The following is a 19,547-nucleotide window of genomic DNA, read 5'->3' as shown; positions in this document are numbered from 1 at the left end:
GATTGCACTATGTGCTTTGTTAAGAGGTTTGGGTGGAGGGTTTACCGTAAAGTTGGAAATCACGGCAGAAATATTTAGTTAGTTGTTATGATGGTTGAACTACGGCGTTGTTGATTCGTTTTGGTTAGTTATGGCGACGGTGGCTGTGTGTGACCACAGCCGTATTGTGTACTACAGTCGCATGGACGTGATGCTGGTACACACACAGGTTCTCTCTCACATCACGTCTGCCAGGACACACTGACCAGAGAGAGAGAGAGAGAGAGAGAGAGAGAGAGAGAGAGAGAGAGAGAGAGAGAGAGAGAGAGAGAGAGAGAGCGAGCTGTAATGCTATGCAGTTGAGAGAGTCTGTAGAGGGAAGGATAGTAGCTGTAACACAATGAGACAATGGGGCCCTGGGACGACGGGAGAAGAGCAGTAGTAAGAGGAAGCATTGAGAGCGTGTGGAGGAGTGCAGGGTGAACTTCCGTGTGAGGCGGATGAGTTCGTCGAGGTGCATTGCCCCTGGTGTTTAGTTGGCCAGTGTGCTTGTGTTACCCTGGTGTGTGATGGGATGAGGACGGGTGTAGGTGGACAGATGGATAGATAGGTAGAAGAACAGATAAGTAGACAGAAGAGGTGGTGCATACAACCTGGTGTTCCTTGACCCACTAGCGTGACACAAAGGGGACGCGGGATGCGGTGGGCTCCTTTCTAATTCACGGCCGACCTCCCCACTTCGCGAGAAGCCCCACCAGGCTACAGCCTTGATTATGTTAGTGTAAGGTCTCTACTGAGCCGCCAACACACGGAAACTGTCCCTTGTTCACGGGAATGGTATACCTAAGCTTTTTTTTTTTTTATTAAATCATGATTTTCATATGAGTATTGCAGCAGCAGAACTGTGACTCAGGCAAGGCTGGAGTCTCATGAGAAACACTATAAAGTGACGTTGGGTAAGGACTTGCTACATCCTCAAGTGTCCACAACAAGACACTTGAGAATTTCGGGGACAACCAACTCTGAAAAACCGGGTGAGCTCAGGAATGCTGGCTTTCCCCATATCCTTCTCTTGGTTAAGCTTGAAAAACTTAGTCAGACTTGAGGGAATGTTGGTGTAAGAGCAACTTTCCCAGACGTTCACATCACGGAAAAATTTGTAAAAGAAATTCATATTTTTTTCATTAGTGTTGACGAGAACAACAGAAGAGACGTCGAGTCTTGAAAGTATTTTCATGATTAATTCTGACAGCCTCACGGAGGTCAGTATGGGTATGTCCTGCTGTCTTCTCTACATACAGGAGGTCAGGTTACACACACCTACTATGACTTTGATATGAGTTTGGTGTTAGGTCAGTTAAATTCATTCGACTAGTGATAATTTTTCATATAGGAATGTTATACTAGCGTATTCCCTGCGTGTCGTAGAAGGCGACTAAAGGGGGAGGGGGGGGGGGAGCGGGGGGCTGGAAATCCTCCCCTCTCAATTTTTTTTAATTTTCCAAAAGAAGGAACAGAGAAGGGGGCCAGGTGAGGATGTTCCCTCAGTGGCCCAGTTCTCTGTTCTTGGCGCTACCTCGCTGACGCTGGAAATGGCGAATAGGGTGAAAAGATATATATATATATATATATATATATATATATATATATATATATATATATATATATATATATTTAAGAACACACACACACACACACACACACACACACACACACACACACACACACACACACACACACACACACAACACACACACACACACAACACACACACACACACACACACACACACACACACACACACACACACACACACACACACACACACACACAAGTCAGAGGAATGTTTTCGAAATAGACAGAGGTCAGGAGTGGAGTGCCGAAGGACCACTGCTTTTCTTGATCTGTGGAAACAACCAGACATGTAGACATGAGCCGTCCACACCTGAACATGTTCACGGATGATGCCAGAGTGATGAGAGAAGTAAACATTGATGAAGACTGCTTCAGTTTACAGGGGAATCTTGACAGACTCCAAAGCTGATGTGATAAATGGCTGAAGAATTTCAACCCTGATCAATGCAAATGAGTATGTGACACAGTGAAGGAAGGTCCAAATAACATCAACATCTAGCAAGAAATGGTTCCAGGAGCCTGTGTGTGAGAGAGACTTAGGATCCAACACTGTGCCAATCCTGTCATCACATCTTCACCAAACAGATGCCAACCAGAGACACTATCTGCCAACAGATGTTAGAACAGCGTCCGAGAACATGGATGAGGAGGTGATCCACTGGCTGTCCACAACCTGCGTCTCACCAGACCCAGTATGTGGTTGTCACATTTGGTCACTGAACATATAAACAAGCACAGAGGACCAGAGCTGCCAGGGATGATCACAAGGAAGGGTCGTCTTCAAGGACGTAAGGTAGTGCTTCGTCCACAGCAGGATGGTGGCTGACTACAACAAGCATAGTGACGAAATGCTGAATGCTGGCAGCATACAGAAGCTTGATAAGCTGAGTTATATTAGGGGAAATTCAATATACAGGGTCGCCAGGGGTGTGGGACCACAGGTAATTACACACACACACACACACACCAGTAGCAAACACGTCATGAGTCATGCAGAGGTTAAGAAACTAGGTCAGGTCACGATCAGCATCATGAGTCACAGCCTCGTTGAGTAAGAGAATGAGGTTGTTCCACCACGCTGTGTGTGGACAGGTGAGTGAGGAAGGACATTCCTCATGTCACTTGGGGTTGTGATCCTTAAGCACCTGAGGTAAGATGAGTGGAGAGAAATGATTATGAAATAACCGGCAAAAATCATGAAGATAATAATGAGGAAGTAAAATTGATTTTTTTTTACCACGTTTCACGAAGGAAGATTTTTTTTTTTATAAAAAGAATATGATTTGGATATGATCGTTCATATTTAAAAGAATTTTCTCATGAATTGGAATGATGTGATATACAGGGGTCGACGTGTTTTCAGTGGATTGAAACAGGGCATGTGAAGCGTCCTAGGTAAACAATAGGAATGTCTGTGGGGCCTGGATGTGGATAGGGAGCTGTGGTTTTGTTGCATTACACATGACAGAAATGGATGTGAGCGGATGCGACCTTTCTTCGTCTGTAACTGGCGCTACCATGATAACGCCGGAAACGATGATCAAGTATAACAAATACAAAGAAATAATCGTAAATTACAGTTGAAAATTATGATTCATATGAAAAATTGATCTGTGGCGGCTTTATCGATGCATTAAGATAATTTACGTATAAGATAATTTATTTTTACTTTAGGCGATAAATAACATACATTAATGTATGATTTCCGGTTTTGCGCGCACACACGCACACACACACACACACATGCGCGCGCGCGCGCGCGCGCGTGCGTCATAAAGGAAATTACAACTAGGTTTGGCGTGAGACATGATCTTGTCATGTGTCTGTGTTTACTGTCATCTGGTCTGGACCACTGCTGGTGTGGTCGTATCCTCCCGTATGAGGAGCGATGATGGGACGCGTTGAGATGTATAGTACGACCCTTGAACACGACGGTACGACCCTTGCACGCGACTGTACGACCTGTATGTGACCTATGACGTGACCCTTAAGGTTTAGGTCAAAGGCTAGGGTACAGGAGCCAAGGGTCGCACATTGGTAGGAAGACGGGGGGACCATGGTAATGACCGGGTCATTTGTGGACACCAGGAACTACGCAGATAACGACTTTCTAACGTTGGTAATTAAATGAATTACTTGTTTCCCTAATGATAAGTAACGTGCGAGGCTAGCGTGTGTGTGTGTGTGTGTGTGTGTGTGTGTGTGTGTGTGTGTGTGTGTGTGTGCCCTCGGCAAGGTCACCAAGCGGTAACCTGGGGCGAATACTTGGTGAGGAGGGTTGTGCTCTTTGTCTCTCTCACTCATACACACACACACACACACACACACACACACTATCAGTACAACCAGCATATATATATATATATATATATATATATATATATATATATATATATATATATATATATATATATGGAGAGAGAGAGAATTGACACCACAAAAATGAGACATTTTACGCAGGCATAGTGTATATATTTAGCAAAGTTATGTAAAACATGTCTATACGGTTTATGTCATATCTATATTGCAAATGTCCTCTGTATATTCTCAGTTACTGGTTACAGCTAACTCAGTAAACCGTTTATCCTCATATTTATTATTAGTATTAATATTATTATTATTATTATCATTATTATTATTATTATTACTTCTATCACCACCACTACATCTGTTGTCATTATTATCAGCTCCATGTTGTATACTTCGGTATGGATGATGCATCATAGTTGTAGTCGTGGTCACAACATGGTATGGTGGTTGTAGAGGCGTACGTATTCGCTCAGGATATCAAGAGAGCGGTCTATATATACCCCATGACGGAGCCTGGTCACGGGAGCAGGATATGACGCCTCGTTGAGGGACTTTCCTCTGTAGCGACGAATTGAGTTGCCTGAGGTGTCACGTGAAGGGGGAGGAGGGGCTCTGTCTCGCTAGGGTCACGTAGATAGGGTTTAGAGAGGCCCTGTGTCATGTTAGGGTCATGTAGGTAGGGTTTAGAGAGGCCCTATGTCATGTTAGGGTCATGTAGGTAGGCTTAGGGAGGCCCTAGGTCATGTTAGGGTCATGTAGGTAGGGTTTAGGGAGGCCTTGGTCATGTTAGGGTCATGTAGGTAGGGTTTAGGGAGGCCTTGGGTCTTGTTAGGGTCATGTAGGTAGGTTTAGGGAGGCCTTGGTCATGTTAGAGTCATGTAGGTAGGGTTTAGGGAGGCCTTGGGTCATGTTAGGGTCATTTAGGTAGGTTTAGGGAGGCCCTGGGTCATGTTAGGGTCATGTAGATAGGGTTTAGAGAGTCATAAGTCATGTAGGATATTGTAGGAACACATTTTGGATATTTTTATCGTTTTTGTAAAGTTGGGATATACTTGAAGTGAGTTACCATCTCACAACATTTCACAAGAATATGCTGACTATTTTTTCGTCTAACTGGCAACATAAGCGGAAGTATTGTGTATAATAAACCGGTTTTTTTCATTCTTAACCGGAAACACAGAAGCTGACCAAACAGATGTATCCCGTTTTATCAGAACCTGAAGTTGTATATAGAGTGTTGGGGTTGTCGTGACCATATGTTACTGTTGGAGTGTTAATATACCATGAGTAACATTGTTGGAGATGTTACCAAATCTTTAGTCATTGTTGGAGATGTCATCATATCCTGGGTTTCATGTTTGAAGTTTGTACCTTACTCTGTACGTCATCATTGGAGATCAAGTCACCTTTTCTTATGTATCAGAAAACCTCCACCCAAAATGTCAGTGTTGGCCATTTTACCTTACCCAGAGCGTCATTTTTGGTGTCACCAGGTCCTAGGTTTCATTTTTGAAGGTGACACCATCTCCTGCGTGTAAGTGTTGGAGGTGACACTATCTCCTGCGTGTAAGTGTTGGAGGTGACACCATCTCCTGCGTGTAAGTGTTGGAGGTGACACCATATCCTGGACGTCAATGGACTAATTTCCTGCTTCGCCCAGCATGACCGATATCGTCACCACTCCAGTATCATATATCATCACTTGTCATCATTTCATCATCACTTGTCATCATTTCATCATCACTTGTCGTCATTTCATCATCACTTGTCATCATTTCATCATCACTTGTCACCATTTCATCTTCACGTCATCATTTCATCATCACTTGTCATCACTTCATCTTCACGTCATCATTCCTCCCTGACTGATGCGTGTTGAAGTGATGCCAAGACCCACCCATCTTGCACCCTCCGTCTCAGGAGGGCTGGTCTTAGTGTCATTAATGTAAGGTTGCTGCCGGGCTGGTACACATGCTGAGGGAGGGCCCTGGAAGCGTAACCCAAGATGTGTATAGAGCGTTGATACTGAACCTCAAATGCATTCAAGGAGTCGAGGTTCAACCTCAATTTGCATGCAAGGCGTCGAAGCTTAAATTTACGATGTTTGAAGGGTGTTCAAGCTTAACCCTAGATGCGTGGAAGCTTGATCCCAAATGTGTGTAGGGCGACGAAACTTAATCCCAAACGAGGTTGTAATTGAGCCGTTGCGGTGGTAGTTAGGCTGCTATAGTGGTTGTTTGCTTGTTACTGTTTTTGTAATTTTGTTGTTACGGTAGTGGTTGGCCTGTTAGTGTTAGTTTGGTTGTTACGATTATGTTTGGGTTGCTGAAGCTGTGGTTAGATTGTAACGACTGTAGTTGTGTTGGTTGGAATGTTATGATAGTAGTTAGGTTGTTACGGTGTTAGAGGGATCGTTATGATGGTACTTGGCTTGTAATTAGTAGTTAGGATGTAACGGTTTTCGCTGGCTGACCCTGGGATATGATGGTTTGGCCAATAACCTGATCATTAAGAGTTATCATCTCCAAGGATCGTGTTAGCGTCGTACCGTCGAGCTCAATGATCGTCCCTTCTTGCTCAAGGATCGTACCGTCGTGCTCAAGGGTCGTCTGTTAGCGTCGTACCGGCGAGTTCAAGGGGCGTACCGTCGTGCTCAAGGGTCGTACCGTCAAGCTCAAAAGTCGCACAATCGTTTCAGTGGTCGTACCGTCGTGTTCAAGGGTCGCACCGTTGAGTTCAAGGGTCGCACCCTAGTGCTGAACGGTCGTGCCATCGTGCTCAGGGGTCGTACCGTCGTGCTCAAGGGTCGTACCGTCGTGCTCATGGGGTAATAAAAGTCAACTGTGTATTTTTCCAGCAACAGTGAACCAGCAGTTCACCTCCACAGTGTAAGCTGACAAGCTTACACTGTGGAGGTGAATCACTGTTGTTTCACTTGAGTCTCTCCTAGTGTTTCACCAACAGTGAGACTTGACTCCGTCTGGTCACGTTCAGGAAGTTAGAGAGCGGGTCGCGTCCTCACCAGGTGTCTGGGTTTAGTGATGGTGGACGGTGGTGTTTCCGTATTTTCCGACGATGGTATAAGGTGGTATCAGTGTTTTAAAATCCTATTACAAAATGATGTGGGTTTGTGTTCTAAGCTGCTGTTTGTGTATTTTGTTGCTTGTATAATTTGTGATATTAGTACATCAGTCGTGTTGATGTAAGGTGATTATCATATTCTTGTTGCTGGTATAAGGGAGTGATCGTTTCCTGTTAGTATTGTACTTTACATCCAACTGATTATGTGATTCACGAGATCTGAAGAAGCAAATCAACCAGACAGTAGATGGTACTAATGTGGCAGGTTATTGTACATGAACTTCTTGTAGTTGGCTCCACCTCATGTGGCGTACGCACGAGTGACTCAAGTGGAAGCTGTTGTGTAGTAGACTGGGATATGGTTTTGTGTTTCGCCTCGAGAACCTGGATGTGAACTATAGACATGGTGACTGAAGTCATGTTAGGGATGGTGATGGGTAGCTTCTCTCTGAGGCGTCGTTGCCGCTACTGATGAACTTCTGGTTCTTGGATTAGTGGACAGGATGGAGGGAATTTACATCACGGCGTCCCCTGGGGCTCTCTGTAGCCCAGGCCAATTGTATGAATTCGGACGCTGTTCTGCTGTTCTGTGTCAAAGGCTTTTGTGTGAGGGAGCCGAAGATGAAGACAAACGCGTCGTGTTTATTAACCTCTTGAGCACAGCCTAACGCCCCTTACGACTGACGGTTCGGTCCTCGTGTACGACTGCACGACACTGGAGCATCGGGTACGACCCTAAGGTATGATGGTCATCATACCCACATATTGTATCGCCATGATTAAGGAAATAACATGAATACAAACAACTGACGTTTGCTACCGAAGCCCTGGTGTGGCTCCTGGTAATGATCTATGTATTGATCGTCCAAACTCAGGAGAGTGAGGACGCTGGGGATAAGAGGCTTCGTTGACCTGGGAAAAACTAGGTCGATTGTGAAGCAAGATTCACAAGTGAGATCCCACCGAGCATGTCATGATCATGGTGGGGAAATTAATGACAATACTGATATTAAGGTGAGTGAGAGATACAAGTAATTATAACACAAACGTTTGATTTCGTAGCGTGTGATATGACATGCAAGATATATGTTGAATGATGATGCTTCTGTATGAAACAGTTTGTGTAAGCAGAGACTATCACGAGCCATTTACTTACTGGGACAGTACATAGTCTTGGAATTATCATTAACGTAAGAAGGTGCGAAAGATTTTTCAGGTTTTGCTTTGAGGTTGACGGGCTTAACAACGACCCTGGCAATGCATAAACCTACAACCAACCAAACATCAGGGTATAAATAGAGTGGCAACAGTATCCCTGACATTTGATATCCTTCTGCTGTTCATAGAGTTGTGGACGTGTGTACGTATGTGTATGTACATTAAAGAGGACGAAGAAGAATATGTACAATATGCGGTCAGGATCCTCAGTCATCAAAGAAGTGAAGTATACAACTTGACGGAACGGCTACACTTCATCTATATCTTCAATATCCACAACCTGTGTTACGTGTGTTCTATCAGTATAACACTGTGTGGCCAGCCACCACTGAGGCCAGTGAGAGGAACATCTTCACGTAGTATGTGACGGAGGTTCACATGTGGGAAGAACCTATACTACGTCTGCATCAGACGCAGATCTCACGTCAATTGTAACAAGGCATCAACTCCGCAGACTGCCACACCGTCAACCTGCTCCCCTGGTGGTGTAATCCCCCACCTCGTCTTACTCAGAACCAGAAAGACCTGTCGCAGACGCGGTACTTGACTCGATCCCAGCATTATGATCAGATCGTCGTGTTGATGACACGTTTCCCGATAAGATTACCCTCATGGAGGATAAGAGATGCTCTCACCCATGATGATTCAAGACAAGAGATGCCATTTACTTCCTGAGAAGGTGGAGGAAGATGAATCCAGGTAGTATCAAGGAACTAATGTGACCCACGAAAATCCAGCAGTCCCATGTTGATGGCCCCAGAGTTGTCTCATGATACATATGATCAGAGTGTGTCAGACCAGCCAGGATGTGCCGGGTATGTTGACCTACCGGCCTCGACCTCCTCCCCCTGACACCGTGAAGGAGAGACATTTAAGCTTGGTCGTAGTAGCTCGAGGGAGAAGATCTCCAACAGTATCGTAAAGTAAAGAGGAGTTCCGGACTAAGTTGTCTGGGTAGAAGACCTTCAAAACTACCGTGAAGTATATGTAAGTTAAGGTGAGGTTCCCCAGACCCAACTCTCGGGTTAGAAGGTATGAAGGTAGGTTTAGTCACCACTACCAACAGACGTAACCATCTTGATTAGAGAAGCGAGTAACGTTAATGATGATGGTCAGGGATCAGTGGTCAGAGTAAGACGGAGGTTTACGTGACAGAAAGTAAAGTGTTGCAATACTGGTAGGAACACCAGGAGTCTACAGTAAGTGCAGATGAGTGAGTCAGGTTTGGTCCAGGAGGAACACTGTGTATCCTTTTGTAACGCTAAAACTGATCCTAAATCATGCTTGACAAATGTCAAGATATTTATTTTATATGATATTCATATTATAAATATTGTTTGACCCACAATTAAAACCTCACAACACAAAACTTAAGATATATTGTAAATGTTTAATTGTATTACATCAGTGACTGTATTTTCTTATTTCACATCTTTTACTGTCATTTATTTTTTCATTTATTCACAAGCATATAATGAAAGAAAATATTTGTTAACAAAGATGAAGCAAAAAAGAAAAGCAAATGAACTTTTGGATTAGAATGTTTTTGTTAACTTTTTATTAATGAAACCACAAAGTTATATCGATAAGTAAAGATATATATATTATTTTAGGGTTTTGATAATGAAATGGTTAAAATTATTATTAGTTTATTAATTCTATTACTACTGTAGAGGTTCTTCTTTCACTGTCATGATTTATAATTTTGTTATTTATAAACTTCAGGATGTTATGATTGTGTACTATATGTTGTGTATATACATATGCTGACTTTAACCGACTTCCAGACATGTACTGTACATTGTACACACACACACACACACACACACACACACACACACACACACACACACACTGTACTCTGTGCTTATCAGTTCGAGGAAAAAGTTGTATATCAAGAAAGCGTTGAGCCACTGTCAATAATGTAGTTTCTGCTCTGCAAACCAGTTTTCACAGGAACCTTTAAGGGTGCAGGAGCTGCTGGAAACGTGTGTATCTTATCATGAACCTTTGTAAATAAACTGAAATTCGAAAGGAAAAAGTTGGCGAGATCTAAGGTCAAGAATGTGATAAGGTGTGACTGGCTCCATGATACAGGATGTTCCATTCAACTGGAACACCATACCTGATTTTGACCCTTATGTTCCTCGTCTATATATGTGAGAGAAAGCTTTATTTCTGTAGAACTTTATATTCATCTTTTGCGACTTTTTGAGTTCTAGGTATTCAGAATATTTCCCTCGCGTGTTCGACCAATGTTTGAACCAGAGCGGCGGCTTCCTCAGTCTTGTTAGAGGAAGAAGGTTATTAACTTGCAGTTGCATTTGTTAGCAATGCTCAACACTACTCCGCTGCAGGCGAGGTCATTCAGCTGTAGCAGACATCAGGAGCCAGCTGTACCCTCGTGCTGGTACATCTATAAAACCGTAACTTGAAGTACTGAGATATGATGTGAACACTGTGACCACAACACCCAACACTCAGCCGGCGTGGCTGTAGTCTGGGTGTTGATCTGTTGTAGGTTTGTAACCACTACACCCAGTGCCCAGTTCCCAGGGTGTAGTCTGGGTGTACAGGACTTGGAATGTGGCCTGAAACCACTACACCAACAAACTCCATGCTTTGGATGTAACCTGGAGTCGTAAAGTATCGTATTTGTGGTTCACCTGCCAGGCTTGCCTGTGTGGGTGCTTGGTGGTCTAGTGTCTTCATTGTAGACATCTACAGGTACGTGCATGACTGGACGAAGAGCAAGACTGATGTACACACGTGAGAACACACACTGCTCTCTATTATGACGCAGGAACCTGGAGTCCAGGTCAGGAGAGAGAGATGTTCCAGAATGCAATTGGTTGAGGTCACTTCCCCCTTTATGTGTCCCTAATGAGGGTAACATTTATGAGTCCAAGTGATGATAATTCATTTATCATACTCTCATAATTCTTGTGCTCAGAGAGGTATTTTTATGAGCTTGTTTATTGGGTTATATTTCAAGCTCTTGTTGTCTGTTTATTCACTTATGCGGACCAAGTGGCTTTATCTTATCCACCTTTATCTTTAACACTAATTAGTGCAGATAAGCTTATAGATCACTGAACGTGTTTACGATCATATATTTCATAACTACTCTCACTGAGGGAATTTAACTCGTATGCGTTTATTTGAGGATTAAAGTCAAAACATTTTATCGATCTACATTATTATTATTATTATTATTATTATTATTATTATTATTATTATTATTATTATTATTACATTTATCGTCATAGGGTCACCTTGGGGTCCCATTTATAGGTCTCCTGCAGCTTCGAGATTGCATTCCAAGCATGAGCAGGGAGATGGTAGACTCTCTTCCATCCACTGACGAAGATCACTCCTCGTTCGTTCGCGGTGAGGCCACGTGTAGGTGGAGTCCGGTAACACCACTGAACTGAATGGTTGTGTTCACATTTATGTTCATAACTTTTGTTGCTGCGTTGTCATCAAACCTGAGTGAATTGCTATAGTTGTCCCCATGTTGTGATCACCTTCCTGTGTCCCAGCATTGTCTGTGGTCCTTATTGTTTCCGTCCGTTTCTGTAGCCTAACCTTACTCATAACCCTGGTCATAACTCTGGTCATAACCTTGATCATAACCATGGTTATAGTCTTCTTCGTGACCTTGGTCGAGACCTTCATTATAACCTTGGTCATAGACCTGGTCATAACCTTGATCATAACCATGATTATAACCTTCGTGACCTTAGTGGAGGCCTTCATCATAACCTTGGTTATAACCAGATAATTATATACCACATCCCTATGAAAACACACAGTTGTTCATGAACGTAAGCAAACTGGCTGACGTGTGGCCTGTAACTCTAATATGACTGTTTACATCCATAGTAAAAAGCTTTACCCTGAAACTTAACCTGGCTCACGAGTTAAAGAAAATAACATACAACTGAAAACAGATGTTTGTGGTATTTGACAAACAATGTAAACAATGTTTGTATTCCTATTATGTTGCGCAGCAGGTAATACGAGTGGTACATAGAATTCCTTTATAGTTTATTTGATTAAGAAGAAGGACTGAATTTTTTTACACACACACACACACACACACACACATTATCATGTCGGGTAATGTGACGTCGTCCATAACCATGTCTCTCTCGCCCCGCCAGAGTCAAGCCAAGTTCGACCTGCAGCGGGCCCGGGAGGCCTGTGACTGGGTGGAGGCCGTGACGAGCATCCCCCTGGACTGGCCCACAGCTGACGGCCTCACGGACCAGCTGGCCTTCGGACACGCGCTCAAGGACGGCATCTCCCTCTGCACGTGAGTGTTTGGCACCTGGGACAGGTCAGCGTGGGAGAATTGGGGCAGGTTCACAGGGGAGTACTGGGGCAGATCCACTGGGGAGCACTGGGAGAGGTCCACAGGGGAGTACTGGGAGAGATCCACAAGGAGTACTGGGAGAGGTCCACAAGGAGCACTGGGAGAGGTCCGCAGGGAGTACTGGGAGAGGTCCACAAGGAGCACTGGGAGAGGTCCACAAGGAGCACTGGGAGAGGTCCACAGGGGAGTACTGGGAGAGGTCCACAAGGAGTACTGGGAGAGGTCCACAAGGAGTACTGGGAGAGGTCCACAGAGGAGCACTGAGGTAGATCCACAGGGGAGCACTGAGGCAGATCCACAAGGGAGCACTGGGAGAGGTCCACTGTGTAGTACTAAGATAGATCCACAGGGGAAGGTAGCAGGGGTAAAGGGAAGGAATGTAGGAAAGGTAAAGCTGAGACAGGATGGTAGGGTAAAGATGTGGTGGTGGTGGTGATGTGGTTGGATTTTGGTTACCACCAGTTCACCACAATAACCGTTCTCCACCACACGAGTGGCTCCCCTCTTCCCCACACTCCTGCCCCTCCTCCACCTCCCTATCCGTATTATCTTTCCCTCAAGGGGAGACCTAACTTGAACAATGCGGCCAGCACTTTTTCACTCACAGTGATGGTCCTCCTCAGATTTGTGTTGAAACAAGGCATTATTTGCTTGTGTTCGCCTCTGTGTTAAAGTTAGGTCCTCTTTAGAGATGAATATCACAGAATCTTGTATAATTTCTAAAACTTATGAGTAAAACAAATATTTTCTATGGCCACTTTCACTGATGCCGTAATACTAAACTCGGTAGGTCAAAGGTTTCTGCCCAGATGGCCTGGTGTGACCTGACGTGTATGTAGAGGGAGTCAGCCCAGTCCACTTGTTATGACCACCTGGCTTGTCAGTTTTGCTCCATTTACCCCGTACTGCTGGCCTAAGTTGCTCCTGTATTTGTTTCTTGTTACCTAACGTTTCTGTCAGTGTACATGGGAAAGATGATACGTCCTGATGGTGCAGGACGCGTGTGTGGGCTGGTGAGGTGAGGATTCTCCTACATTCCTTAACCATATACATGAAGACGTGCAAGTTTTCATCATTGGAAAAAAACGCTTTATGTCAGTAATTTCTGATTTCGTGCAAGACGAATATGTACCAGGAGGAAGAGTTGTGATACCAGACGCCAGGTGGAGATGCTCCGACATTCAGCCAGCCGCCCCAGCCGACCATCACCTCCCCATGGTATCCAGACCTCTTACCGATGCCTCGGAGGGAATGCTTCCTTCATCAGGGAGAAATGACGTCATCTGCTACACTTCATGCTACCCTGACATCATGCGTATCGTTCCTGGGGTGTCAGAAGTGACGTCACGGGTTGGTATGTGTAAGGGGTATCACCTGTATCATCCCACGACAGACGAGATTCATAATACAGGATTAAACGTGAGACATTAGTCCGGGAGACACTATCTTGGATATCAGAGGCAGCCAACACTCGCACCGGGAAGAAAAAACACCCCTAATTAGGCGTGGGTAGGCCTAGATTATGTTGTCTTGTTCAGTATAATGGATCATGGTGGGAGGAAGACGTGCGGCTGAAAGCATCGGCCTCACTCAAGTGTTCGTCTGTTTCATTGTGTTTATCTCCACCTGTACATATATATGTACCATATAATATATTTTTGTGGCTGTCCTGACTCGAGTGTTTCACATCATCTTTCATCATTACACACAGTAAGATCGTGGCCGGATAGACATGAGAGATAACCAGAACTTTATATACACTGACTATTGAGACGTACAGCATAGCCTGTACTCACTCACTGTAAGACACTGTACCTCAGGGTTGGATGCCCTGAACAAGAAGACGACGCTGCAAGATGTTGATCAAGCTCTGGTTGTAATCTGAAATAAGCTATGGAACTGCTTGGTCCACAGTCACAGACTTGTGCTTTCAACAAGCTGATAGCATGAGACAGCTTGATGTGTGTCGTGGACACTGAGAGCAGCACTTGCTGTTGAATCTGGGTCTGGAGGCGGACTGTTGTTGGTCAGGCCGTTGTTTACATTGGCTCAAGTGTTGCCAGGCAAGGGTTGGTCACCGCCTTAACTGCCACTCTGACGCAACCAACCTCTCACTTACTTGACCCTTTATGGTCAAAACTCTGCTCCACTCGTAACGTGTGTGTGTGTGTGTGTGTGTGAGAGAGAGAGAGAGAGAGAGAGAGAGAGAGAGAGAGAGAGAGAGAGAGAGAGAGAGAGAGAGAGAGAGAGAGAGAGAGACTTCATGAACTCGGAGACAATACGTATACTTTATTCACATTCAACATTGTTATCCTTTGCGAGTAGGGAACTACGAGTGTGTGGACGTCAAGTAAGTCTTATGAAGGAGGTGCAGGAAAGCCTTATAGAATGAGTGGTGGTATCTGCTCCATGTACCTGAGGACCGACCCAGCCATATCCACACAGATGTTCCTGGTATGGTGAGACGTGAGGAGGTTGGAGACGTGTCCAGGCCCTGGGAAAGCAATGTTAGATTCTTATCTCTGTGTGAAGATGATGATATCAGATAAGACTGTGGCTCTCTGCCAGGCTCACAGAAAAAAATCAAACTATCACATTAGCGTAGGTGGGGAGGTCGGGGTTAGTGGAGGTGTCCTCATTTCAGATGGTAGGGAGAAGATATGCCTACCGTAGTGATATGGAAATATAGTTTATGACTCCATTTTGAAATTCGCTGATAAAGTGTGTGTGTGTGTGTGTGTGTGTGTGTGTGTGTGTGTGTGAGGAGGGTTGGGGGCTAGGATGAAGGGTGTTAAATGTCAAATGAGCGCGTCCTTCTGTCATTATCTTGATGGGCGGGAAATTATTTTTTTTCTATTATTCTAAAATCAGTATTTTTCTAAACATACATAGCCAAGGCAATTCATGTTTGGCATAAGCGTCCTGACCATAGCCAAGGTGGGATGCTGAGGAAAAGGTAATTTGAGAGAGAGAGAGAGAGAGAGAGAGAGAGAGAGAGAGAGAGAGAGAGAGAGAGAGAGAGAGAGAGAAATACCTATGACCGTGTCAACTGAAACAGTACTCTTATCTATCGGTATCTTAGATACAATAATATATATCCGTAATGCCATTGTATTGGGTGGTATCCAGTGCTTCAAGTATCATCAACACCTGATATCTTACAGTGTCCGCAAGGAAACACTTTTCCGTCCCCCATATATTCTCAAAACTGGTACACGGCTAAGGTTTACTGTGGGTACAAGCAAATGACGCTTTCGGGGTGAAATCATCGTACATCTGTTTGTAACTCTGTTAGCATCAGCAACCCGCCTCAGTGTTCCTTAGGCTATCTTGAGGGAACTATGCTCTTTCTAAACTTCCTGACTGCCACCTCATTTTGAGAAGTCTGTTTCTGGGCGCTGTATTTCTTCCTTCTGTGCTTCAAGATGGAAGCAAAATGATACGGGTGTACGTGAGAGTTTTAGGCACGATGGGCGCTCAGAACGCACGATTAGGCGGCTGCTTCTTGGAGCACCTCATTAATGCCTCGCCTAATTCAGGAGGTCAAGACCCTATGGATCCAAAACATAGACCTAGAATACTTTAGGAAACTTGCCAGTTCCCTGCGTCTGCAGACAGTAATCAAGGCCGGAGGAGAGATGACAAAGTACTCAAATGTAAGGTGCCATCGCCTTTGAAAATATATAGCGAGGTGGACAAGGTTCATTGCTGACACAGTACACCAACAATATTCAGGTGTCAGGGACAGCCTGTGGTACAGTCCTGATATGATATTTTCCCTCATATGGAATTCAAAAAAAAAGTAGAGAAGTATAGTGGTGAGGACGGTGGATGGGAGGCAAGAGTGATCCTGGCGAGGCGGAGTGCGTCACATAAAGCTCAGAGTTGAGGTTGACGGAAGAGGAAGCTTCTCCATTATATCCTTTGAGGCGACGATCCCATATACAGATGCACAGAAATGAGAGTTACTGATAGACTAGCTCAGGAGTAAGTTTGTTTGGAACACATGGCGTCCCATGACTGCCGCCATTCCCGCTGAACTCATTGTCTTAACCTTGTCAACACCGACGTGTACAGTTGGTCTTTTAAACTTGTTCCGTTGGTGGCATCTGTGATGTTGCCCCGTCGAGCTTGTGTTGGGAGGCTGGTGGTGTGGTGGTGGTGGAGGAGGCAGCAGTGTGGCTCACGCCTGATATGTCATTAACAAAATGTTTATTCTGAACCACCTCTCCTGCCCTCTGGTCAGCGGTCAGCTGGGGAAGGAGTTGACCTCCCGGCATTTTTTCCATCTCGTGCTCAGTCGGTTTGTGTGCGAGTACATCCTCGGTCGACCTGGGGAGGAAAAGGCAGGCAGTAAGGTGGATCCACCAACCATTTATGATGCAGTGACCTTCAAGTTTTTTTTGTAGCCATTATCTTTTTGCTTCAATTAGATATCCTTGAGGACCCTGCAGCGGAGGGGAAGGATGCCATACGGTCCTTTACCTGTTTTATACTTTATCATATAACAGTGTACATACTTGCTACTATAGCCCTTAAGACATCCTAGTTAAGTGTTCCCCAGTTATCCCTTTTCTTTACGTTTTCGTTTTCGAAGGGAAAAGACCTTCAACCTCAGAAACTAATGGCGTTTTGTCCCGCAAAACGCGGCTCACAAGGATACAGGGTAATGTTTGACAACAGTGGAACGCGAGCACGCGAGTGAAGGTGACGCTGGGATGGTTGCCGTACGCTGGATGATGATGATGATGATGATGGTGATGATGACAGGAGGCTGCGCTTGATGATGGTGACGAATTATAGGGAAATGAGTGATAATGACGGTCTTCATACAGGTGATGATGGAAGGGTGGGTGGGAGTGGTGACTGGTGTGATGATGGTAGCGGACAATACTTGCACGGAAAATGGGTAGAATGACAACACATTTTTGATATAATGAGGAAGGAAGCGGGCTGATGGGATGTGATGATGATGATAATGATGCTTTCGAGATCTGTTGAGAAGAACATTGGACTCCACTGGGGCGATCTTGATTAGAACGAACATAATGATATTTCGTATGATGAGGATAATACTGGGACGAGCCGGTCATTAACACTATGAGTGTGAGGGACGTGCACTGGGAACAATACACCATACATCCCTTCCCAGTCTGATGCTCTGTACATGCCTTTACCCTCTCAATCAATACCCTTCTATACAACATACCAAGTTTATTCAATAAGCTCATACCTTTCTATTTTGAACACTCACCTTTATCCTTCTTGCCTTTATACAATGGCGTCATACATGCATTCTGCCAATCCTCAGGCACTTCACTATGATCCATGTATACAGTGAAAATCCTTAGCATTCACTCTAGCCGCCTTGCCACATTTCGTCTTACGCAAGGCTTCGCCACCTCTTTCTCTTCACCAGTCCACTCTCTATGACTCACTTCGGGCACCAGCTCGACCAAAATACCCTACATCTGCCATTCTATTATCAAAACATTCAACAGTCCTTCAAAATACTCTCTCCATTTTATCCTCACCTATCACTACCTGTTACCACTTCCCCTTTTGCCGTATTCACCGATGTTCCCATTTGTTCTCTTGTTTTCCTCATATCATTAACCTTCTTCCAGAACATGCTCCCTAAAGTTTGCTTGCTCACCCCAACTCTCATTTGCTCTCTTTTTCAACCCCTTCACCTTCCTCTTGACCTCCTACCGCTTTCTGTTACACATCTCCCAATCCCTTGCACCCCTTCCCTGTAAATACCGCTCAAACGCTTCTCTGTTTCACCAGCAACATTACTTCTTCGTACCACCATTCGCTACCCTTTTTAATATACTCACCTCCTACCTTTCGCATACCACATACATCTCTCGCACATGCCAGCACTTCTTCCCTAAATACCTTCTATTCCTCACCACACTCCCCTTGCTTCATTTACTCTCACCTTCTGCTATTCTACACTCTGTCTCTCTCGTTATTTCTTCATGCTTCACTTACTCTCACCTCTCTCTTCTCACCGACATTGTTTCCTCTTTCCCGAAAACCACAACAAATCTTCACCCTCACCTCCACAAGATAGTGATGTGACATCCCACCAGCTGCCACTATCAGCACAGTCGCACCCAAAAGTTTTTCACACGCCTCTCAGTTAACATGTATTCCAATAATATCCGCTGGCTATCTCTCCTACTCACATACGTATACGTCATTTTTTGTAAACCAGTCATTTCCAGTCACCAGTCCTTTTTCATCACACAACTCCACAAGCTGTTCACCATTTCCGTATATATATATATATATATATATATATATATATATATATACACCATGTTTACCTCACCATGAGTCATACATACATTAAATAACCTTACCAACCAGTCAACAATACAGTCACCCCCTTTTTTAATAAATTCCACTGCAATACCATCCAAACCTGCTGCCTTGCCGGCTTTCATCTTCCGCAAAGCTTTTACTACCTCTTCTCTGTTTACCAAATCATTTTCCCTAACCCTCTCACTTTGCACACAACCTCGACCAAAACACCCTATATCTGCCACTCTATCATCAAACACATTCAACAAACCTTCAAAATACTCACTCCATCTCCTTCTCACATCACCACTACTTGTTATCACCTCCCCATTTGCGCCCTTCACTGAAGTTCCCATTTGCTCCCTTGTCTTACGCACTTTATTTACCTCCTTCCAGAACATCTTTTTATTCTCCCTAAAATTTAATGATACTCTCTCACCCCAACTCTCATTTGCCCTTTTTTTCACCTCTTGCACCTTTCTCTTGACCTCCTGTCTCTTTCTTTTATACATCTCCCACTCAATTGCATTTTTTCCCTGCAAAAATCGTCCAAATGCCTCTCTCTTCTCTTTCACTAATACTCTTACTTCTTCATCCCACCACTCACTACCCTTTCTAATCAACCCACCTCCCA

The 19,547-nt window shown here is 44.4% G+C and overlaps 1 protein-coding gene across 2 annotated transcripts in view; it reads left to right on the top strand.

Moving 5' to 3' along the window:
• LOC139765054 (myophilin-like) overlaps positions 1–19,547 on the top strand; it is a 113,539-nt gene that overhangs the window by 22,854 nt on the left and 71,138 nt on the right. For both annotated transcript variants that reach the window (XM_071692139.1, XM_071692138.1), the window contains exon 2: positions 12,390–12,541. In XM_071692139.1, coding sequence (XP_071548240.1) covers positions 12,390–12,541 — 152 coding nt within the window. The remainder of the gene's footprint in view (positions 1–12,389; positions 12,542–19,547) is intronic.

This window comes from Panulirus ornatus, chromosome 52 (genome assembly GCF_036320965.1).
Source record: "Panulirus ornatus isolate Po-2019 chromosome 52, ASM3632096v1, whole genome shotgun sequence".
Classification (NCBI taxonomy): domain Eukaryota; kingdom Metazoa; phylum Arthropoda; class Malacostraca; order Decapoda; family Palinuridae; genus Panulirus; species Panulirus ornatus.
The sequence above is the reverse complement of the archived record's forward strand: the minus strand, read 5'-3'. Positions and strand labels throughout refer to the sequence as shown.